Source organism: Stigmatopora nigra, chromosome 4 (assembly GCF_051989575.1).
Source record: "Stigmatopora nigra isolate UIUO_SnigA chromosome 4, RoL_Snig_1.1, whole genome shotgun sequence".
NCBI classification, from domain to species: domain Eukaryota; kingdom Metazoa; phylum Chordata; class Actinopteri; order Syngnathiformes; family Syngnathidae; genus Stigmatopora; species Stigmatopora nigra.
The window spans coordinates 11,259,692-11,283,296 of record NC_135511.1 but is presented as its reverse complement, the minus strand read 5'-3'; the positions used below and the strand labels follow the sequence as shown (position 1 = coordinate 11,283,296).

The 23,605-nt window shown below is 39.5% G+C and overlaps 4 protein-coding genes across 15 annotated transcripts in view; 3 read left to right on the top strand and 1 right to left on the bottom strand.

Annotated features, from left to right (window-relative positions):
• The first annotated feature begins 534 nt into the window (after positions 1-534).
• Positions 535-12,814, top strand: LOC144195105 (ARF GTPase-activating protein GIT2-like). Of its 12 annotated transcripts, XM_077714502.1 has the most exons (21): positions 535-936; positions 2,609-2,742; positions 3,933-4,045; positions 4,143-4,248; positions 4,331-4,417; positions 4,647-4,777; positions 4,855-4,949; positions 5,118-5,163; positions 5,510-5,561; positions 5,648-5,720; positions 6,173-6,270; positions 6,348-6,459; positions 6,697-6,839; positions 6,931-7,080; positions 8,098-8,346; positions 9,023-9,112; positions 10,036-10,118; positions 10,196-10,387; positions 10,561-10,692; positions 11,627-11,690; positions 11,850-12,814. In XM_077714502.1, the coding sequence occupies exons 1-21, from the start codon at positions 885-887 to the stop codon at positions 12,060-12,062; spliced, it is 2,415 nt and encodes an 804-aa protein (XP_077570628.1). In that variant the 5' UTR covers positions 535-884; the 3' UTR covers positions 12,063-12,814. The 12 variants fall into 12 exon arrangements, with proteins under 12 accessions (XP_077570628.1, XP_077570619.1, XP_077570629.1 ...); XM_077714493.1 differs by lacking the exon at positions 10,561-10,692 and having other exon boundaries at positions 537-936; positions 5,513-5,561; positions 10,015-10,118; XM_077714503.1 differs by lacking the exon at positions 9,023-9,112 and having other exon boundaries at positions 537-936; positions 10,558-10,692.
• On the bottom strand, positions 12,296-16,773 carry LOC144195107 (trichoplein keratin filament-binding protein-like). Its single transcript, XM_077714507.1, has 13 exons — positions 16,632-16,773; positions 15,745-15,939; positions 15,346-15,544; positions 15,206-15,262; positions 14,866-14,931; positions 14,620-14,772; positions 14,427-14,539; positions 14,286-14,355; positions 13,995-14,164; positions 13,818-13,899; positions 13,556-13,720; positions 13,304-13,426; positions 12,296-13,227 (listed from the first exon to the last, which is right to left on the bottom strand). The coding sequence occupies exons 2-13, from the start codon at positions 15,933-15,935 to the stop codon at positions 13,195-13,197; spliced, it is 1,422 nt and encodes a 473-aa protein (XP_077570633.1). The 5' UTR covers positions 15,936-15,939; positions 16,632-16,773; the 3' UTR covers positions 12,296-13,194.
• Positions 16,774-17,256: 483 nt separating this feature from the next.
• Positions 17,257-19,280, top strand: LOC144195723 (glycolipid transfer protein-like). Its single transcript, XM_077715535.1, has 5 exons — positions 17,257-17,392; positions 18,337-18,395; positions 18,563-18,696; positions 18,778-18,928; positions 19,045-19,280. The coding sequence occupies exons 1-5, from the start codon at positions 17,290-17,292 to the stop codon at positions 19,225-19,227; spliced, it is 630 nt and encodes a 209-aa protein (XP_077571661.1). The 5' UTR covers positions 17,257-17,289; the 3' UTR covers positions 19,228-19,280.
• Positions 19,281-21,324: 2,044 nt separating this feature from the next.
• Positions 21,325-23,605, top strand: part of LOC144195875 (transient receptor potential cation channel subfamily V member 4-like) — a 12,659-nt gene continuing 10,378 nt past the window's right edge. The window contains exons 1-3 of the mRNA XM_077715736.1: positions 21,325-21,408; positions 21,858-22,279; positions 23,257-23,432. Of these exons, the coding sequence (XP_077571862.1) occupies positions 21,400-21,408; positions 21,858-22,279; positions 23,257-23,432 (607 nt within the window). The 5' untranslated portion in view covers positions 21,325-21,399. The remainder of the gene's footprint in view (positions 21,409-21,857; positions 22,280-23,256; positions 23,433-23,605) is intronic.

The window sequence follows — 23,605 nt, the reverse complement described above, 5'->3', positions numbered from 1 at the left end:
AAAGATGAATTCGGCCAATTAGGCTTACAGATAGGATCGCCGGTTGCATTTAGTGGGATGAGAAAACATGGGATATTTCACCTCTTAACATACTGTCACAGCAGTGACGGTACGTATTTACAACTTTTACCCGTAATAAACGCGTCTGTTACCACGTGCCATAATTCATTTGGGATTGTTGAGTCATTTTATGACCAAAGTGTTAAAGAAGCACTGGCACACGAATGCCTTTCAAGTAAGACCTTGGTGAGTAATGTGGATGCGAATACAAGATCATCATCATGAGAATGGTTAAACTTTACCATTGCCACTAAATATTCTCCATTTACACTCTCAAGAGGAGAGACCAAAAATTGGATATTTTTTCCTCATTTGTGTATTCAGGGTGATATATAGAATATCACATTCCAATAAGGGTAAAAAAGTAATTAATTTTTTTGTACTAAACTTATGTATTATAATAATGTAAAAATCTAAGAGAAACGCTTGAGATCTTTTAGTATTTTTGGAGGAGATAATCCTGTCAGACAGAACTGGGGGTTTAGCAATGGGGCTGAGCAGACAGCAAGACCCTGAAGCTCACTGTAGTGGTGCGGCTCAAGCTGTCTGTCTACCACGGACCGCAGATCGTCCCATTAAGCGTACTGCTGTCGACTAGCCAGGTGCTAAGTCAGCTAACTTTAATCGGCATTCATCGCCGTGCGGGAATGGCGTTATAATGTTTTTCAAACCAAGCTTGATTAGACGTAGTGTTTCTGTGTTTCGGATTGCCTTTAATTGGCTAGCCTTTAGCTAACGCGGAAGGTATCTCCAGGGAGTCATCAATGATCAGCGTGATTGCCGAGATACCGAGCTAATTTCTACAAGCAATTCCACCGTTAAGGATGTCCAAACGCATGAGGAACACGGAGGTGTGTGCAGACTGTTCCGTCCCAGGTAAGTGATCACATCCAAATAAAAGATCACCATTAGCTCGTTTCCGTTTTTCGACACATCACGTTGACGTGTGGTTTCTTCACACTCGATCCACTTCCGTATTGCACGATTTTAATCGGATTGTTAGTACGTACTTTGCCCACCACCCGTGCTGCTGTCGACTTTAAAGTTTATTAAGATCTGTGACAAGTTTAGCATTGTTGACATCTAGCCGAGTTCCCAAGGGAGGATGCTATTTGACCTCAAGAGACCGCTTCCGTTCTAGTCTTGTTTGATTTCTACCATCAGACTGTTTAAAAGAGATCAATACCTAGCAACGATCTGTCTGTGGCTTTGTTGACATTTTCAAATGATCCGATGTTTGAATTGTGAATGACCAGAGTTGTTTAACGTTGAATGAATTCATAAGGTCACACCCACCCTAGTGTCTTTGCCAGTAGACAGGATGATATCATCCTGCATTTCCCTTCACTTATTGTGAAATCTAATGTAGCAGCGCCATAACATTCCAAAGTCACCAGTAATTGAAATCCTGTCTATTAATACTTTAATTTTTGCACATGAAATCCCCTTTCTGTAGTATGACGTGATGTTTTCAGAAAGCACAGGAAGCCAAACAGGATGCTGAGACTGAATTGACCGACTGTGTTCAATTCTGAAGTATGTTTGGGGGAGGCATATCCTGTAAAAGCTACTATATATTGAATAATGAACGGCATATTTGATTCATGGAGAAAACATGGGTGATTCCTAAGCTTTTTGCATGCTCATTTGGTCAATGTGACTTGTTAAGGTTAAGATTTGAACAGCAGCTGGCCTCACTTGCCCCTCCCTCCCTGCAAGCATGACCAGTTGTTAGTTGAATATTTTTAGAATTTCAAGATCTGCTATTAAATTTAGCAGCACTTGTCGAGGTGAGGGTAAAGGGGGGCCGCCGGAGCAGAGGTCTTTAAAGACAGTAGTTTGGGTGAGACTTCTTAAAATTACAACCTGGCGCCATGAATTTGAGTAGGAACCCCTGCAGCTGTTCCTACTACACTTCAGCTGCTGTCCTATCCCAGACAGCATCAATCAATTTTATCAGTCTTATTTATTAGCTGTAGCAGAGGACATAATGAGTTTCTTCTCTTTTGTTTCTTTGATTTTTCTTTTTTTTTTTTTGGCAGACACACAAATGTGGTATTCGGGTCAGAGTGGTTGTTAATAATAATGATCACACACTACAATACAGTGGACACTGCGGTTCTTCAGGGTTTGGAGAAGCATTGTGGGTTCAAATAAACCTTGAAATCTTTCATGCTTTTTTCTGAATCTGGTAGTGTTGCCTAAGTACCGTTACTGCTATCAAGGAAGTTATGTGTTTGTCAGCGATGGTTGGATCAATGTTGCAAGTTTGTGTGCAGCTGCCCTTTTTATGTTTCCTCCCAGAAATAACACTTTTAAAATGCTTCAGTTCATCTTTCTACTATATTGCTGAAATGACTTACCTTGACCATGAACTATTTAAAAAAAAAAAGATTAATCTTATTGATTTTTGCAGTATTAACAACACATGTTTTTTTTTGTTTGTATTCAGGCTTGGTTTTGAGAGAAACAATTTTAATAATCTGTAATGCAGATATCATACAGTAAATATGAGATGGCTAGAAATGTTGCATTTCCTTCTGCACAGAACCCCGCTGGGCCTCAGTGAATAGGGGTGTGTTGATTTGTGATGAGTGTTGCAGTGTTCATCGAAGTCTGGGCAGGCACAGCTCACAAGTCCGCCATCTGACTCAAACGCCATGGCCTCCTACACAGCTACAAGTAATTCCTACTCTGAACTTTTTCCCTATTGTTTGGTTTGTTTTATACGTTATAGTCAAAGGGAGTGTTATTTACTAGATGTTGAATGGGAAATTTTTCATCCAAATGTGTGAAAATATGTTCCAAATAAATATCAGAGTGCACATTGTAGTAAATACTTTGTATTTGTATAAAATATACAGTTGAAACAAGTCTTGTTTGTTACTGTCTGACATGAAATTTAACCCAAACAGTTTCCCTGTTGTGGGTCAGCTAGGATGACAAAAATTAGTATTTTTATTTTATCACAATAATTACACAAATATATTTAGGGCCAATTTTAATGACTTTCTTCAAAGTCAGAAGTTTAAATCATTTAATAAAAAATATATTTAAAGTTAATGCCTGTATAGTGTACTGTATTTGTGTCAGAACTGGTATTATCATACCAAATTTAAATGCCACTTTGCTATTAGGTTCCAGTTGGGTTGAGAATGGCCACTTCAAAACCTTGACATTTTTCTTTATCAGAAAACAGAAACGTTTTTAACAAGTTTGACACAATGCATGGAACTACAAACTGTTATTATACTACTTTCTCTCTTTCGAAGTAATGCCTTCATTCTCTGTTTTCTGCCCATTTCGTACAGTAATCGTTTCACTGTGGACAATGGCACAACTGGTTTCACTGTGTGACACACTCTTACTGGCTTCACCCAGCACCTACACAATGTCTTTCTTGTTCTTTGGTTGAGATGTGCATTCCAGACCAAAACATTTAACTCTGGGACACAAAACCTACAAATCTCCTTCTAGAATTGAACTCTTTCAGTGCAATTACCGATGCTAGACATCCACTCGTGTGGCTCTTTTGCATCCTTCTGCTGTAAATTTTAATTAGCTTGGCATTATTAGACGTCCATTCAGTTTGAAGATGGGATGGGTGGCAATGCTCCAAATTCAAATGGATTAGTTGTCTACTGATGTAATCCAATCAGTTAACTAATCACACTTTTATTTGTCCTAATTGACCTTAATATATTTCATGTCAGATAGGAAAAAAAATCTTGTTTTTATTTATATACTACTGTATAAAAACCTCTGGTTTCGACTCTGAAGTGTATTCATTTTGGATTAAGTTAAAGTGAGTTACTGCATTCCTGTGAATCACCCGAGCAAAGTAATTACTGTTTGTATTCCATTTCACCTAGATGGTTCAGATGTTGTACAGCAATGGCGCTAATTCAATTTGGGAGCACTCTCTTCTGGACCCAGCGTCTGTAATGAGTGGAAAACGCAAAGCCAACCCCCAGGACAAATTGCAGTGAGTTGTTCGTATTTTAAACAATTACATTTTCTTTGCATGACGTGCACTCCTCATTACGTGCCTCTCTCTGACCTGTTCCATTTCACGTATATAGCCCCAACAAATCAGAATTCATCAAAGCTAAATATCAGATGTTGGCATTTGTTCACCGCATACCTTGTCGGGAGGATGACAGCTCAACAGCCAAAGACTTGAGTAAGGTGAGGTGAATCACTCCTGCTGCAAACAAGTAAAATATACCAATTCATTGTTTAAAATAAGTTGTCTTTTTCCTTTTTCTAGCAACTTCATTCAAGTGTTCGCACTGGGAATCTTGAAACCTGTTTGAGATTGCTCTCACTAGGAGCTCAAGCAAACTTTTTTCACCCTGTAAGTTTCCTATTATACTAATTTTTACCATTTCTAGAGACAAAATGTCCTCATTCAGGCGTTTCATAACCTGAATATTTAGCATGTAGAGATGTTCATAAGTAGAGGTAGCACTGTAGAGTCAATGATGTGAGTCATCTTTTGTCCAAATATAAAAGAACCTAGATTGTATTAAACCCCTAAACCCCCTACTGCCTTTGAATTTTGCTCTAATATGTTTTTTTTTAAGGAAAAAGGAAACACTCCCTTGCATGTGGCAGCAAAAGCAGGCCAAGTCTCTCAAGCGGAACTCTTAACTGTTTACGGCGCCGATCCTGGAGCCCCAGATAGCAATGGCAAAACTCCCATTGACTATGCCAGGTTAGTGGTGTCATTATAAGTGATTTTGTTTCATTTTCCTTTGGAGTCTTCTAAGATTCTAATGTGTGTCACCACAGAGAGGCGGGACATCACGAACTGGCAGATAGACTAGTGGAAATTCAGTATGAGTTGACAGATCGGCTGGCATTCTACCTGTGTGGAAGAAAACCAGGTATGCTGCAGTTTTAGTCCATTGGTTGTTTAAAACTGATGCATTTATTAAAATGCAGAAAATATTGTTTATGCTTTTGGTAGTGATTCACTGAAAGTTCGATAGCTGTTTTCCCCCTTGTTTGTGGTTTGATTTTGAAGTACACAATATTCTTTTTGTCCTGTTAAGATCATAAAAATGGGCTGCACTTCATTGTTCCTCAAATGGCTGACAGGTAAGCTATTAAACACTGTTTTCTCACTGAGTGGTTTTAACTATGAGGCGAGACAGTTGCAGTTCCCGGTAGTAGTTTTTCCTTTGAAGTAGCTTGTTGGGACTCGCTGAAACATCTACTTTTGGTGGCTCAGAAAATGGACGTCTTTTGATTGTGTCGCTCGATAGCCTTTGTTCTTGTCACTGAACAAGCTCAAATGTGTCCTCTATTTAATGTGGTTGGGTTTTTTTGTTTTTGCAATCTCTTGATGAAAAAGGAATGTGTAAGTATCATCAAATGGCATGCTGACAAATGTTAGATGTTAGATTTCCTCAGCCCCTTGCTGACAATTATTATCTCACCATAGCAGTTTAGATTTATCCGAACTGGCCAAGGCAGCAAAGAAGAAGCTGCAGTCAGTAAGTCACGGTACCATAGCAAATATTTTATTTTCATTGGGTCTTATTTTCCACATTTCAAAAGCTATTTTCTGATTCTTTTGCAGCTAAGTAATCATTTATTTGAAGAGCTGGCCATGGATGTGTATGATGAGGTGGACAGGCGAGAGACTGATGCAGGTAAAATTTCCAGTCCAACCTGTTTTAACAAGTATTTAAATATGAGGGACCTGATTTATGTTTTTTTTGTGATATGAGATGGTTTGCACTGTAATTAGTAGGGGTGCAATATTTTGGTTTATTTAAAAAGCTCCTTTTCTGAAAATAGTAGGACAAAATCATTTCAAAATGATGGAAAATAATAGATATTTTAGGACACCACGTCTGCCAAGTTTGCAACATGTCACAGCATGACTGCTGTGAGCGCATTGCTGTAGGGCTGGAAGCTTGCGCATAGACGAGGACACTCATGCTGGTAGAAATTAGCCGAGTTATGCGTAATAGTTCATTATTGCTCCCTACTAAATTCACATGGAAAGAGGTTTTGCACAAACTTGTATTCTTGACATATTTATTTGTTCACTGATATTCACATAAAACCACTTGTTTGTGTTTCTTCAATTCTCTTGAAGTGTGGTTAGCAACACAGAATCACAGTGCTCTTGTGACGGAGACAACTCTGGTGCCTTTCCTTCCTGTTAATCCAGAGTATTCATCAACAAGGAACCAGGCAAGTTGGCGTTCCAAAAAAAATGCTTTGTTTCTCACTTCCTATACTGTTCTCATAAGGTCTTTCTTTTCTTTTAGGGACGCCAGAAACTTGCAAGATTCAATGCCCATGAATTTGCAACTCTTGTGATTGACATACTAAGTGATGCTAAGCGAAGACAACAAGGCAATTCAGTAACCATCCCTAAAGGTGAGTACAATCAGTAACCATCCCTAAAGGTGAGTATGATCAGTAACCATCCCTAAAGGTGAGTACGATAATACCTACCAAATAAGTACAACAGGTGAGACCTCCCGCTAAAGCATATTTAGCTGGTTAAAAAAATTGACCTGGTGGTGTCAAAGCAACTGTCTGTGCTATATGGCTGCTAATAAAACCAAATTCCATCCAATACTCGTAATTCCAAATTGCGTCTTTTGATCGCAGACAATGTGGAACTTATCCTGAAGAGCATGTCTACTAGGCCATGCAGTGATAGCCAGGATAATGACCAGCCCGATTACGACAGTGTAGCATCAGATGAGGATACGGATCAGGAGGTCCCTTCAAGTAAAGGAGATAGGACAAAGGTAAGATGCTTTGACTTTTTTAAATGAAACTTCCCATTCGGATAAAGTTGTGGCTCTTGGTAATGACGTACATTTGCGCTGCTCCCAACAGAGCCTAGATTCTGATCTCTCTGATGGACCTATCACCATGCAGGAGTATCTTGAGGTGAAAAACGCGCTCTCGGCCTCCGAGGCCAAAATCCAGCATCTCCTGAAAGCCAACAGCAATCTGAGCGATGAGCTGCGACTAATGCAGAAAAAGGTATTCGCCGGACTCCAGCAATCAGATCACTAACAACACGAGGGCCAGGACTGAGTCAGGGTGGGGATTGGTGCGAGGGGTGGGGGGCACAGCGTTCCAGTCTGTGCCGCTTTGTAATTAGGGCATGACTTTGGGAACAGGAAGGCAGCTGTGACACCCTTCTGCTCCACCCTCCCTCTGTTGTTGGCCAGCATGCTCACTTGTAGTCATCTGAAGAGGAGGTCACGCTAGTTCATGTCGCGATTTCAAGTCCTTTAGTATTTCAAAACATTGTCATGTTACTAACGAGAACATTTTCAAATGCATGTTTCTTGTTTGTCTGTCTGTTTGTTTTTACATAGGTGATCATGACTAACTTAATTTGTATGTGTGTGACTTGCTTCATCACATTAATTGTCGTTATTGAACATTTGGGTACATTGTTTGACTTGTTTTCCCAAATGTTTCATAGAAATGTAGACATTACGGATTATACTAGAGTCATCTAGTTTTTTTTTTTCCTAAATGATCATCTTTGGGTTTTAGATTAGACCTATTGTGTGAATTATCTAGTATTTGCTTTTTACTGTTTAGGCAGAAAAGGCAGATTAAGTGAATACATTTGACAAAGGTCATTTAGATTTTTACACACAGTATAGTCGGTTTAAGCAACCAGATTTCGACACATAGCACAGTCTTGTTTGAAATCTCTAAATAGGTATTTTCAGTTTTTTATAAACGATACATAAGACGACGATTAGAGTTTTCCTCACAACGCTCGACATCAATCCACAACCGAAACGTTGCGAGGGCAATGATGCACAAAATTCTTAAATCACCATTGCTGGTAACTCTTATTCTGTAGCTGCTACTCTGCCTCCACCTGCACCTTGCGTCACCTAGCTGACAAACAGTCCTTTGCTTGCTTATCACTGGCTTTTTCAATTGAAGCTTATAAAAGAAAGGCAATCCTCTTGTGACTTGTAGTGGTTGAAGGCTTGCTTTGCCTCTTAGTGTGTTGCTGACCGTCTCTTCCAGCTGCAATCTCTGCAAAGTGAGAACACCTCTCTTAGGCGGCAGGTCACAGCCAATATCTATCAGATCCCCAGCACGTCAGACTATCCCGACCCTTCCAGTCCTTCGGCCCTGAAACGCCGGCAATCCGCTCGGGCCAGTCGGCCCATGTCTATGTACGAGACTGGCTCGGGCCTGAAGCCCTATCTCCCTAAAGGGGAAAGTCCTTATCCAGAGGAGGCTATCCCTACCCTGCATCCCTTTCCACCTCATGTAAGTAAGACCTGTTCCCAGCATTCCTTTGTCTTTTCCTCCCCACTGGCCCCATTTCACCTCTGTCTGTCTTCCATTTCAGTTTCCCTTCTTTTTTTTCTTAATGTGGGCGTCTTTAAAATCACAATTATATCCACTCACACCTAATCCTATCCGGTTCTGATAAGGTTGCAAGGCCATTTACAGGTTTTGATAACTGGTGTGCTCTTGTCCTTTTTATTTTTTTTACATATAGATTAGTCGGACTTGATCGCAAATGCTGTTATCGTGATTTAATTTGCAGTTTTGTACTGTCTTTTATATTGATGAAGCATTAAAACAACCATACAAAGACTGTGTTTTTGTACTGCATGACAAACTCATGAAGCCATCTGCTTTTCTTGTTTGGTTTAAAGGATGATGTTGCAGTCTATTTCAAATGGCTAACTCTTATTGTTGATCAATTTTATTTCTTATTAGAAAAGGTCTGCATGATATCAATACAAGGGAACGCTCAGTATGACTTAAAATTACCTTTCACACGCAGTTAAGGTTTTGCTTACCTATGGGGTTTATGAGATCTCAGTGGACAGATTTTAGTAGTTGATTTAATCCATTTTTTTATTTTTTCCCCCTACTTTTTACAATTTAACAAGTTCTTTGTCTCTCTAAAATGTGATTTGGACCACATCTTTAGAAGGAAAAGGGTGCTTTTGTGACCACCTCTTCATCCCTCCCCTCATTTCCGTCCACCCTGTCCTGGTCCAAGGATGAAAGTAATCTAAAGGTTAAGTACTTCCTTATGCGGGCCACACCTTGCAGGACGCAGCAAGTCCACTGGGTGCTTTCATTTTTCACCGCCTTCTTCCCGCCTCACTCTGTGATCGATCTCTGCTCCCTGCCTGCCGTTCTGCATGAGCCCTTTTCACCGTCAAACACTTTCTGTCATCTACGTAGCCCTCGTCTGCTGGCTATACTAATAGTCGAGACTTTCTCCCCACTATATTGAGTCAAATTGTATACGGAAAACAATGTGAGGAGTAGGAAGAGTCGGTTTGGTGCAAAATCTAGAGCAGAGTACACTCCCCACAATATTAAGTCAATCCACTCACTGCCAATTTACTAAATGAAAAGAAATTCATTATAAATATATTTTTAGATTTTGTGTTAAAATTATCAATCATAAACCCAACCATTCATTTATTAATTTTTGAAGTAAAGACTACAATTCATTGAGATTATTTTCTGAAGCCATGTGGCCTTTTGCCATCCTGGCAGCTCGCACGCCTTTTCTCATGGCACGAATGTCACTTTGTCGTCATGGATTCCTCTCTAGACGGTATTATTTATCCTGGCAAAGTGCAAAACTAATTGGTTAAAGATGCAGCCTTGCTTTTTATGGAAAAGCGGTTTTCCATCGTCAGCATTTGTAATGATTTTATGCAGACTAAACAAGCGGACTGTACTAACGGTAATCACTGAAATGGCTTTAATATTGGGCTTTCTTGCTTCACAGCTTTATTAGCACATTTCAAAGGTCTTTTGATTGTTTTGATGACAGTTGAGCACACTCTTGCTGGCAATAATGAAAATAGTAAATTACAGTTTTATTCCTGGGCGGGGGGGGATCTCGCAGCACTCGCATTTTCACCACAGATGTTTCTGCTTTATGTTCCCAATGACATGCAGCATCAATCGCTTCCTCTGCAGGCCTCCAAGTTAGACAAGCAGAGCAGCATGCCTGAAAGCGATTACGACAATACATTCAACGACTCGGAGGTGGACGATTCGGGGTGAGAACCGTGAGATCATCCAACCTTTTTCCTGCGCCCCGAGCGTTAAAAATCCCCCTTTTTCCCCCCCAAAAAAGGGCGTGCAGGAGAGGGAGGCTGAGGAGCAGCGGCCGACTAGGGGAAGGCAGCTCCATCCCCGAGCTGGACGACCTGGAGGTGGAATTGGACTCCACCCTACCCAGCACCGAGGATGTCATCCGCAAAACCGAGCAGATCACCAAGAATATTCAGGAGCTTCTGCGAGCGGCCCAGGATAACAAACACGAGAGGTTCGAAAGTTTATTTTTATTAACATTTTTTTCCCTTTTCTGTTTCATTTCAAATCCTTTTTTTGTGCTGGGCCTTCTTTTTCTGTTTTGTTGACCTTTTTTATTATTATTTTTTATTTCTTGGCATCTTCATGCCTCTCCTTCCACTCCGTGGGCCTCGTGCCCATCAGCAGACCGTGCGAGCGTGAGGGCGTGCGCCGACTCAGGCACAGTTTGGGATGTTTCAGCACTCTGGTGCCCTGGGCTGAGAAGCCCCCCGCCCCTCTCCATCCACTCAGCCTGCGATCCCCCGACCCCTCCTCTTGGTACTCTGGCTTCTGTCCCTGCCTCCCAGGCACTGTTTGATCTCTCTCTGTCTCCACCCTTTTTTCCACTCTCTTACCCACTAATAAATCATTAGCCACAAACAATATTTCTTACCATCTGACGCTACATGGTTATGATTTATTCAGGGTCTGACTTTCGACAGCATGAGTGTTTTTCTAATCATTTTTTCCCCATGTTTACAAAGGGCTAACATAACCTTGTCTCTTGCAGATGCTCGTGTAATTTCAGAAACCCCTTCAACCATATCGTCTAAGATAGCTTAAGGCTTTAAATGTGGATCTGATCATTCGTGTTTTCTAAATTCCAAAATTAAAGGTCATGTTAGCAGAAGTCAGGAGCTTTGAGCCAAAAACTGGTTACAATTAGTGTTTTTGTTTCACTTTCAGCAGGAACAATGGCTGTCTTTATAGATTCAGCTATTTGCCCATATTGATGTGCATCATAATATAATTGAAACATTCAATTCAAAAAGCAATTCCCAATTCCTGAAGTCTATAATATTATTGTTTCTTCCTTGAATGTGAAATGTATATTTCTCAAAATGGTAGAATTGGGGAGTTAATATTATATCAAATACAAATTTTAATAGTATATGCATTTTACTATTTAATTTTGAGGATTTAATTATTCTTCTGAATTTCAAAGCTGTCTTTAGCTCTAACATGGATATTGCCTGTATTTTTTCAGCTAACATGAATTAGATGTAGTGGAACTGTTGAATGACAAATACCACCCCAGCATTGGGTTTGTTTTTTGTTTGTGTGGGTGAGGGCAGATTTAAAAAAAAAAACATGTTTATAATTAACGACCTAGTGCATCAAGAGCATGGCTTGCAATGTATATTCGACTGCACTGCAGAGTATTGTAGGCTACTGTTGGTTGAAATGACAAGCCATCATTATCTTTTCACAGCTTCATACCCTGCTCAGAAAGGATACATGTGGCTGTAACAGAAATGGCCGCGCTCTTTCCAAAGGTAAGAAAACTCATTTCTCTCTTAATGCCTTTTCAAGAGAGTGAATAAATGCTGTTTAACATTGTAAGAAAACATTTCAATCCCACACCCGGGCCTTCACGAGTGTCTTGGGCTTATCATGCAAATGCATTCAACTTTTTCTTGTTATTATTTTTGCAGAGGCCACGCTCTGAGACCGTAAGGAGCTCTCTGCGCTTGTTGACGGCCAGCGCGTGCAGGCTTCAGAACGAATGCCGGAAGGCGTTGCCTCCAGAAGGCTTCCCGGGACCGGACATGCAGCTTGTCACCCAGCAGGTTATCCAATGTGCTTATGATATTGCCAAGGCAGCTAAGCAGCTTGTCACCATCACCACTAAGGAAAACACCAACTGACAGCACTTACAGGGCTGAACCACCTCGAGCAACCAAGTCATTGGGTTCAATTTGTTTGTTTTGTTCTTACATTTGTGGTATATGCATGCATTTTGTGTTTTTATTATATTGTTTGATCATTTGGCCTAGATGGGACTCCTTACCACCAAATCCTATCCGTGTAATAGCACAACAGTCCTCAAGTTCCAGAACTCCTCTTGTGAAAAGCCAATAGGATGAAGCACACTGTTAGGGAATCCATTTAATACCACATCATAAGCTTTCCTCATTCATTGTACAGTAACAGGGTCATCCCATAGAGATGCATACATTTGTTGCTCCCTTTCAAATTCTAATTTACACATGTGAAGCTTTCCAATACCAATGGTTATAGAATGTAAACGCTAATTCCCATGATCAGTGTAGCCAGTTAGAAGTCTACGTCGGGGAATGCAGCCGACGCGTACGTTGTCAACCTTCAACAACACGACATTGCTTTTCTACTCTGCACTACCTGTGCTAGTAAATTGTTGGCGTTGTTAGAACTAGTCGGTGCTAAAAACCATGCTTAAGTCCACGTGTTTTGTGCTCCGGTCTCTCTCGTGTTGTGCAACATTTTCAGATAGAGCCGCCAATTTCCTGATTGTTCAGCACAACCTGATGTTACTGAATGGAGTGCAGGGATGTACTGTACTGTATATGATGCAGCTGTTTGAGTTGCAGTTTGGAAAAAAAAATACTTTTCTAAATAAAATTAATTTATTTAAAATGTACCTAATGACTTTGTTTCATCAACAAGACAATTGACCCTTTGCAAACTCCGCCTCCTGAACGTCAATTGAACAATCTTCTAAAGATCGGTAAGTGTGCATGATCCGTCAAACTTAACGCATGTGTATCCCAACCTTCTACTTGCCGTGTTGAACTTATATGCTTTCCCCTCTATAGTTGCAGTTTCCCCATCGCTACAGAATGCACGGTTATTCCTCCAGACTATCAAGACTAACTACAAGGAAAGGCGAAGCATTGCAAAAGGTCAAATAAAAAAAAAGGTATAAAATATACTTTTAAATTCTTTTCAATCCCTGATAACACAGGGGCCTTCTCATAAGGCACTTCAAAAGGCCAATACAATTGTTTTGATGTCAGTTGCTCATGTCCACGCTACTCGAGCCTTGTTGTGCATCTGAATGAGAGAGAAAAGGTTAGGTCAGTCATTTGAGCGTTGCCTCCACAACCCGTTCACTGAATCCGAAACTTACACTGGACTGGAAATCTCTATTCATTATGCTATGCATTGGCGTCGAATCCTGGCTGAGCTGTACATCCATCTCATCCTCCAGGTCCTCTAACCTACATTGATCTCGGAGCTCCTGCTCTGCAAGCTGGACACATAATAGCCGCATTGTACACATACGAGTAAATAATGTATTGTTTACTACTACACAATGACAAAAAGTCCTCGTTCATTTAATTGCCTCGCAATGTTATCTAAATTGTAAAGTCATATTCACCTGTTCTGCTTGATGGTGCTCCTCTAGCTCCCTTTCCTGGCGTCTGTGGTTGTTCTCCTTCTCCAGCTCCTGGATCAATTTATCTCGTTTCTTCAAGGATTCTAATTGAGCCTCACGCTTCTTCCGTAGTTTAAGGTCCAGCTGCTTCCGTCTTCCCGTGAGTACCTTGACACAATATTGCCCTTTAGCCTTTAACTTCTTGGGTTATGTTTCTGAGTGAGCTGATATGTTACTGTGATGACATGTTTGCTTAAGAAGGCACCTCGTGCATGAGTAGTTCTCTGGCTTTCCTCTCATGCTCCCATGTTGCTTCTCGTTTCTCCCACACGCGTTGAGCTTCCTCCCTGACGTGAAAAATTCATATTGTAGATTTGCACTTGAAGGGTGGTTCACCCATGATTCCGAAAACAACCGAGCTCATTTTGCAGCTGCTGCTCACCTGTGTAGGAGGTCAAACTCCGCCTCCCTCTCTCTCTCCAGTTGAAGCTGCTCTTCAATCACTTGCTTCATCCAAGCAGCATCAGCAAAGATCCTTTCTCTCCGGGTCCCCTCATTTCTTACATCTTGCTCTCCTTTCAGCAAGGCTGACAATATGTTAAAATCGGACTTCTAGAGGATATAAGAGCATACAGACAGCTTTCATCTTTGTCCTTACTTTATGAACACTTGTACCACAATTGAAATCGATTTGTGAGTACTGTTCTTTCTGAGAGAGATGTTCAAGACTCACCAGTTCTTCCTGCACCTGCTGAGCTCGCCTTCTAAGCTGGGCTCGGTATTGTCGGGTGAGGAAATGCCGACTAGGAGAATTATTCAAGGATTTTAGCCTCCCAGAATCCTGAATGATTCAATCCTGAATAGCTTTACTTACTGCATTTCAGCCCTCTTGCGCCTTTCCTCCCATTTTTTCCTCTCTACCTCCAACCTGTCAAGCTCCCAAAGCTTGATCTGTATAGTTTCTTCCTCCTTCTTGAGATAAGTCGCCTTTGGCCAGAGAAACATTATTTTAACATGAACCATTTCCCCTCCTTGACATCTACTATTGTAGATTTTGGCAGTCGTACCTCCTCTTCCAATGCTCTCAGTTGTTCCATTTTCTTATGAAGTTGTTGTTCCCTCTTGCGATCTTCAAAATTCCTATTTTCCTCGGAGTGTTCTACTAGCTCCATGTTGTCTTCTCGGGTCATCTCCCTTTGGTTTTGTACCTGCACTTCTTGCTGAATGTTACATAATATAAACAAAAACTAGGTTAACCAACTATACAAGAGAATAATTGAAAGAAAATAGATCAATCTTGGTATCTTAAATACCGGTTTCTTTTCCAATATTTGTAATTGGAACGGGTTGAAATGATCTTGCTTTGATTCCGTCTCAACCTGCGAACAAATAAAATGCATGTGAACTTGAGAAATAATTAAGATATATTTAAATGTTCAAGTAGCGTCTTAATTTTCTTTGACAATTTACCCTGATTCCCTTTCATTCATATCCCATAACAATTATTATAGAATATTTAAATGCAAAAGTAACTACAACAGAAATAAAGGCATATTAGAATACACAAAATTGGGGTATACTATTTAAATCTTCACATTTAATGAACCATGCAAATTACCAGATTTGCCTTGAAATCAAAGTAATACGTACTACCTGTTGCAATTCAGGGTTGGTTCTCTTCCGATGCTCCCTCAGTAGCTGCTGTGCGAGCTACAATAACAAGGCAGAATAAAAAAAAATGTACGTTAATGACACTGGTAGGAGGTAAAAAGCTTATAATTGACTTCAGGTACCTTTTTCCTCCTTTCCCCTCTTAACAAATTCTCCGTTTGTACGTTTTTCATCATTATACCCTCCTTAGATTGCAGCTGCTTGAGCTCCATGTCCAGTTGCTTTTGCTCCTCATCCAGCATGGCCTTGAGTCGTAACCTACGCTCTTCCAGGTTGTTCATTTTTTCATCCTCCAACTTCTGTCGACAGTATGCTGACATACTGTCAAAGCACAGACAACATAAATCTATCCAATTTCCATGGCTTTTTTGGACATTCTTAATTCTGATGTAATTGCTATGGACATCAAATGTATTGTGACTAGGCGGCCTGATTAGAATTATGTTAAAAATGCATAATAAGGCTCCATTCTGGTCATTTCACACAACGTTTGGATATTAATCACAATTTGCCCTGCGTACCTCTGATTGAAGCAGTGTCTGGAGCTCCACTCGTTGTAAAAATGATTGCGGACGCCCTCTTCCCTCAAGTACTTGGCATTGAGAGCCCACTGCTCCTGTCTCCGACATTGTTGCTCCTTCTTCCAGGCCATTTGGACTCCTAGAGTCCGCTGCCGATAGGGCGCATATGTCGATAGGGTCGGTCGAGCCATTGACCTACAAAAACACAACAAAATACCAAAAGAAAATTAAATATAGACAGTGAAATTTGTTTAGATCAAAATTTCCCTCACTTTATTTCATTTTCGTGATATTTCACAAAAAACAATTTTGTTTTGACTCAAACTTTACATTTCAGTTTAGTTTTAAATAGATTTATTCAAAAATGTGATCAATTAATCTTGGTTATTATTTTCCTGTAAAGTTGGTTTCAATAGTGTAAATATAAATATTGATATATTCTCTGGATTGTTTTTATGTGTAGTCCTTAACTGATTCACTAGCACTGAGAATTAGAGACATAAAATAATGTATTTTTTGTTTTGTTTAACGTTGCAGTTGCCATTGACGCGGATAGACGTCCAATCCATTTGGATCGGCTGACTCAAATGGGTTGGACGTCTATGCGTTGATTTTTCTAAAAGCGACTCTCGGATAATTTAAAAAAAAAAGCTTGGACAACCCTGCATTACAAGTTTATAGACTCCATCGCAACCACTGATTAGACAACAAAACGCTCCATCTACCCGACGTCATTTGTTTCGCTTGCAAACGCAGCCCTTAACTTAGCGCATTTTAAAAGTCACATCCAAAATATACTCCCATTCATATTTGACTGTAGAAATTCATATAATACGTAGGCATCAATTATGTATAATCTGTTATTGCTTAAAGCAGAGACATTTTACCCGAGTCATCCGTGGTTACCACCGTTTGAATTTATTTGCATTTCCTGGTTTCTTCCACGCTACGGAATCACCCAAACGACAAATTAAGTGAGCCAGCTTTTATTCATTCGTTTTCCATACCGCTGATCCCCACAAGGGTGTGGGGGTGCTGGAGCCTATCCCAGCGAACAACTGGCATGAGGTGGGGAAAATCCGGGATTTGTGGCCAGCCAATCACAGTGCACAATCTCACTCACAATCGTATTTTGGGGTAATTTAGAGTGTTTAACCAGCCTCGTTATAGGATTTGTGAGGAAAACCAGAGTACCCAGAGAAAACCCACGCAATCCCGGAGAGAACATTTAAACTCCCCACGGGAAAACACTCTGGACCTGATACACTAACCACACGTCTGGCAGGTTATTATTAAAATACTAATAATATAAAACTATGTATTACCATTTTTTAAAGTAATTAGGAATTCAGACTTTTCAAGGTATAACTACCTGCAACATTTGATGAATGAGGCTTTTGTTTGTGTTATCAGTCGATCCTGTGTGCATGCGTGTGCGTTCGCATGCACTTGATAGTGTGTCAGTCAGACTTGTGGAGGTCACTGTAAGTCCATCAGTCTATTGCCGTCAAATTTGAGTGGACCTGACTGTGCAGACTGGAAGTCATGGCTTTGCTACTGGAGCACCAGTTCAGACCACTGGTGGCTGACAGACAAGTGGAAACCAGGCTTTTTCTGGAGGCTGCATCCTACCTTCCACCATTCTTTGGTAAGTATGCAGTTTGTTTCCTATTTGATATCTGCCAATGTATTCTATCCTGCGTCCAAATATATGAATATAGATATCAAAAAGTAACGGACTAGTTCCTTCTGACAAGTTTGAGCACAGAAAATGATATATTTGCTTGCTTTGTTCATTGTTTGTAGGTTTATTTCGACTCCAAAAAGAACAGTTTAGATAACATTTCTCCCGATTAAGTGTTCCCATTGGTTTTATCATGCATAATTTAATTGGCTGCCCTGGATTTGGAGTTGTGAAAATGATTAGTATGGTGTTGTGTTCCGCTCACCTATTCACTGCTATACGGCATCTTTGTGCCTCTTCATTCTGTATTAATATGCCAAAGGTTCTCTACGGAAATTGCGATGTGAAACCTTTCCAAAGCACCAAATTGGGTGAAACACATTTCTTCTTGTGAGTCATTGTTTTTGTTGACCAAGAAATCTTTTGTCCAGTAACTACTCAGGCCCACTCAACCATTAAATGAGGATGTGAGTGGTATTGTCTTTCTCATTTAAGACTCTTTTAAGAAAAAACATTTGTAAAGCAACATTGTACAACATCAAGTTGGTCCTTGCTAATCTATTAGAGAAATTAGGTGAAAAAAAGATGTATTTGTCCAGCAAGATTTGCTCTCCTGAGCAAGAAGGAAATGACAGGATCTGAAAGCTCCCCGTTGGTCAAATAATAGCCACGTTGGTCCACATAGCGGCCCATTGTTCACTTTCCTGATACCAAATACTCTCCCTGTCTGGTAGCCTAATTAAAGAACAACTAAAGATAATGCTGTACTAATGAAGCTGTGAAAAGAGACACTATTATGGCTCCTTTCTGGGGTTGTTTTAAGGTTAACCACCTCAAGTGAATCATTCTACTGTTTGTTGGTGCTTAAATGAAACTAAGTAAGTTCCTCTATATAATTTTTTTTCCAGATTGCCTCGGGCCGACTATCTTTGCCCCCATCAAGTCGGACATATTAGCAAATATTACCGTGAGTACAACTATGTATGTCAAGATCTATTTAACTAACCTCTATTTTCACAGTTAGCCTAGACTTTATTATTATTATATTTGTAGTCATCCATGCTTCATGAATTTCAAATACATGCTTCGACATGGTCGCAAATTAAGATATAATATTTGTGCTCAAATATCTAGAAAATCAAGACCGTCTATGACACCAACCCAGGACGCTTCAGGACACTTCAACAGATTTTGGAGGTGGAAAAGGAAATGCATGGATCACAATGGCCCAAAGTTGGAGCCACATTGGCTCTCATGTGGCTGAAAAGGTACAAAAAAGTCCTAATTTGAACACAAGTATATATTTTAAATGATGTCCATGCTCCTAATCTCTTTATATCCATCTCAAGGACTCTACGCTTTATCCAAGTCTTCCTTCAAAGCCTGCTTGATGGCGAAAAAGATGATAATAATCCAAACCTCATTCGATTCAATGTGGCCAAAGCATATGAATTGACACTGAGGCGATACCATAGTTGGTGGGTTCAGCAGCTTTTCAGGGTGAGTTCTGACATGCTTTTTCTTTTTCGTATACATTCACAAGTCCATGCATTTGTAAAATACCATAGATTTGCGATCGTGCTTTTCCAGAATTGACATTCTGTGTTTAATTCCAGGCAGCCCTTTTTGCTGCCCCATACAAATCAGACTTCCTAAAGGCCCTGTCCAAAGGCAGGGAAGTCAAAGAAGAGGAGTGTCTGGAAAAAGTGAAAAAATTCATGATCAATTTCTCTGCCACGGTCGATGTTATTTATGATCTTTATAATAAAATGAACGCCGATCTTGACTATAAAGTCTGAGTCAGGGCAATACAACACTTTGTGCTTCACTGATGTGCTTTGTTTAGCCTCTGCATGGTCTTCAACAATTTCAATAATTAAGTACATTGTCGCTTTACTTTTGTGTTGTTGTGCCTGACTCTATTACTTTCACTACAGATCGTTAACATATTGATAAATTCTCAAATCAGCTGTTATCCACGTGGCTTACAATGTCGAGATGTGAAGTTATCCTTTTAAATATTCATCTTCTTTACCGCTTATCCTCATTAGGAACGGTTAATTATGTTTTATGTTTGTTCTGTAATCATAAAATGTCAATGGTTAAATGCATTCAACATCTTAAATGTATTGAGATTAATCATTTTAGCCTGTCCTTCATCCAACTCCCTTTTGTGCATACTGACTAAATTCTGTTATTGTTATTTTTGTCTTGATTGTTGTTGTTATCTTGAGTGTATCATTGTTTTTTTTCAAATTGATTCATGATTTTTCTTCTTCTCGCTTATGTCCAAAAGAAAGCAATCAAATCAAATTAAATTAAACCAATATAACAAGCAACTTGCAAATACATATTTTGTATTACTTCAAAACAACTTAATTCCCTTCCCTTGATAGACTGAAATAGCTCTCTCTTTGTTAAAATAATGTGATTCTAGCATGTTTGTATTGTTCTGTGCAATTTAAAAACATATTTTTCTGTGCACATTATATTTCCATACAGTAGATAATTAAGTAACATGATGAAATGTTTAATTATTTTACATTTAATCCTACAGAAGCACTTGAAGAAATGCAAAGTACAAATGTTGGAAAATAATGCATCCAAATGTTTTGTGTACTTTTTTTCCAACAATTGATCCATTTTATAGTGCAGCTTTACTGTCGAATCACTCCGTCTTGTGGTGAATTCTGGTACTGCATGTCTCACTGTGGCATCAGTTCCTACTTTGGAGCCAAGTTCCTAAATGACAAACTTTTACTCCGCCCAAAGTCAGAAAAAGAAACGTGTGTGTTGCATTGGAAGAACTTTTTGCCACATGCTGGAGGAATATTGACGGAGCAAAGTGGGGAAAAAAAACTCAGCCTTGCCAGGTAAATGCAATTTTCATTTTTCCATAAACACCATTTTAACAACTTTTGCTATAATATACAAAGTTTGACATTTGGTGTTTACTAGAAGCAATACACTTTGTTGTTGATACTTTTACCCTTAAGTTTGATTTTGCTTACAATGCATTCTGTTGACATTTAATTCATTTTTTGATACAGAGGCATTTTATCTTGAAATATATATATTTATTTTTTATTTTTTGAATGCTTTTAATATGGTATTCTTGAAATTTCAGGGCTCCTTTCTTTCATCACTAGTGGAAGTAATGCCTCTTTTCATTTAAAAAAAAATTAAATAACCAGTGTGGGATACTGTTGTTGTAATGTGTGTGCATGCAATGAAACTAGGGATATGGGGCCTTATCACAACTTCAGTTCTGCAGTATGAAAGCACATTTTTAGGACCATTTTTTTCCCTAACCTTTCTTCTCACCTTGGATTTGGGTTACTTTTAGAGCAGAGTCCCCACATATCTGTTTTATACATCTTCTTACTCAGTATATCAAAGACACCATCTTCTTGTGACTGGTCAGTCTAATGTGAAGTGATGTGAAACGGCATGATAATCCATGGGTGAGTCATGGCCGAACCCCCACATCACATCCCTCTTGTGTTTGTCTTGTTCCCTTTCAGGCCTGAGATAAGATTGCAATGACATGAGCCAATGCAGGATTTGAGTGGTTGTTTTAAGGCCTACGATGTCCATATTGGCAATGTTTTTTGTATATGTTGCCACAGTGACTGAGAAATTAAAAATGACTCGATGTTGAGGGTAACTTATGCATTCAAAAGTACAGGTAGAATGATTCCACTTGTTGATTTTACCGACCAATGACAGAGCACGCTTTAAAGTCACCTAAATGTTTTTGGCATTGTCTTTGCGGTTTTCAATTTGTCTTAACTTTGGACAGCAACATCTTTTCATGTTGGTTTAAATATCTTTTTCTATATAAACAATGTATAATCATAATAATTGACCATGCATTAACTTCTCTTTGTGTTTTTCAGGTTGAATGCATGCTTTGCCATCATTTCCACTTGACTTGAAAAAGAATTTGGCATACTGTTGTGACAAAAGGGATGAATGAGGTACAGAATCCGGGAAATCTGTGAACATATTTAGTTAGATTTAATCCTGTTGTCCTTTGGTGCCCTTTTTCTATCATAGTATTTGAGAAGATTACCATTTTGGTTTAAAATGTAACACACTATGCGTGAATTTCAAGACAAATTAATCTTGACTAAGAAAAATTAAAAATCCCTTTTAATGTATTTGAATTGACAAAAAGACACACATACACAATGATTTTGCTCGTGCCATTTTATGAAATCTAGGATAACATACTGTATTGGAATGAATTACTACATTTAGAATTTATGTGAAATCTTCATTTAAGATCATCATTTTAAAAAACTGCCGTTTAACCTTAAACGTTTCCCCTAATGTCAATTTACTTAGCTATTATATCCTTTAAATTTGTTGAATATATTTTGCCTGCAACTTCTTAAATTGACCTTGTGACCTTTCGTCCCTTTAGGGTCGCTCTGCTACGACCCTCCTGAGAAGATGCCACCTCGCCCTGTCCAAGGCCGATACCGTCGGCACGTCTGCCTCCGTCGATCCCGGCGACGTCTCACAGGCCGAGAACGATGGGCACTTCTTGTCGGAGTTCTCGGACTTGTATGAGAGCGCCAATGGCTCTCCGTCTAGTCAGGACTGTGGTCAGGTCGCAGCTCAGGAGCTGGTTCAGCCTGTGGATGGGAGGCAAAACTTGCGGATGAAGTTCCAAGGTGCTTTCAAAAAGGGCATTTCCAACCCGATGGATTTACTGGAAGCCACCATATACGAATCAAGTGTGGTTCCAGGTCCAAAGAAAGCACCCATGGACTCCCTCTTTGACTACGGCACCTACAGGAACACAAGTAACCAGAAACGACGCAGGAAAAAACTGCCAAGAGGGTGAGAAGGCTCTTCTATCCGAATGGATTTATTTTAATTGGGTCAGTGGTGGGGAAAATGCTGTCCCCCCCAAAAAAATTCCTTCAAGTTCTGGAGACAGAGGTGCGCCACATGTAAAAAATGTCAGCACACACAGTGCAGGTCTTTTTGCACTATTTTAACAGAGAGTAAGTTGTTGGTGCCTTGTGTGACCGTTGAGGTAATATTTTGACAACAGCCTCCACCCAGCACGCTCCTTACTAACAGAGCCCTACACTGTATGGGCAAAAATATTTAGACACTTAGTCAGTTTTACAAGCCTTTTGCCAATGGATATTTTTACTCAAATATTCAAATCTTCATAACTTTACTCTGCCTTTTAATTCTCATCCTTTCAAATTCATATTGTATTGTACAGTATAAAACTGCCATCATAATATACAAAGCAAGGAATACTCAAATTGCTGGAAACATGTGGGTGATATTTTTGTTATTTGAGTCATAACTTAAGGTAGGAGTTAAACTTAAAAACCCAAAAGGGCTAGGACAAAAAAAAAACACTGCTGAAGTAACACATTTTGAGAAAAATAAATAAATAAAATGAATGTATCTTTATAAAAAAAACAGAGGAAGAGTTACATCAAGTAGTTATGAAACAGATCACTTTTGCCAGTGCATAAATTGTAACATATTGAAAATTATGTTATGCTATAGTAATTTTCTGAGATAGGTTTAACAAATCTTACCTTCTAATAACAGCTTTGAAAAAATGTTTTATTGTGGGCTGTGAGGGTGTTCTGGAATATTGTTAATTGATATATATGTTGCATTGTAATGCAAAATATTGTAATGTTTATTTTAATATCTTCAACTAAAGAATTCAATCCACGAAGAGAGGTAAAAATGGGGGAATCCAATTCTTAGTTCAACTGCGTTGTTGTCACTGTCTTGTGTCAAATGGAAACACTTTAATAAATGTGCTTTCTTTGCTTCCATAGTAAAACCGAGACATGCAATGATGACGGGCCAAGTGAGGACCCTCCGAAAGTGATGAAAGTATTCAACCGCTCTCTCCTCTTTGAATGCGTGTCACGTGGGGATCCTGAGGCCATGGAGGGCCTGTTGGAGTACTTGCAAAGTAACGACAAGAGGTTGACGGATGAGGAGTTCAAAGGTAGGATCTCAAGTGTTTCACTGTCTATAGCAGGGGCGGCCAAACTATTCCACAAAGTTGCAGACAATCAGTGGATTGCAGTCAAGTGTTTCTTATTGTAGCAGACAGCCCATTGGTTAAACTGTCTGTACTGGAATGGTTGGGACAAAAACCTGCCCCCACAGCTGCCCTTT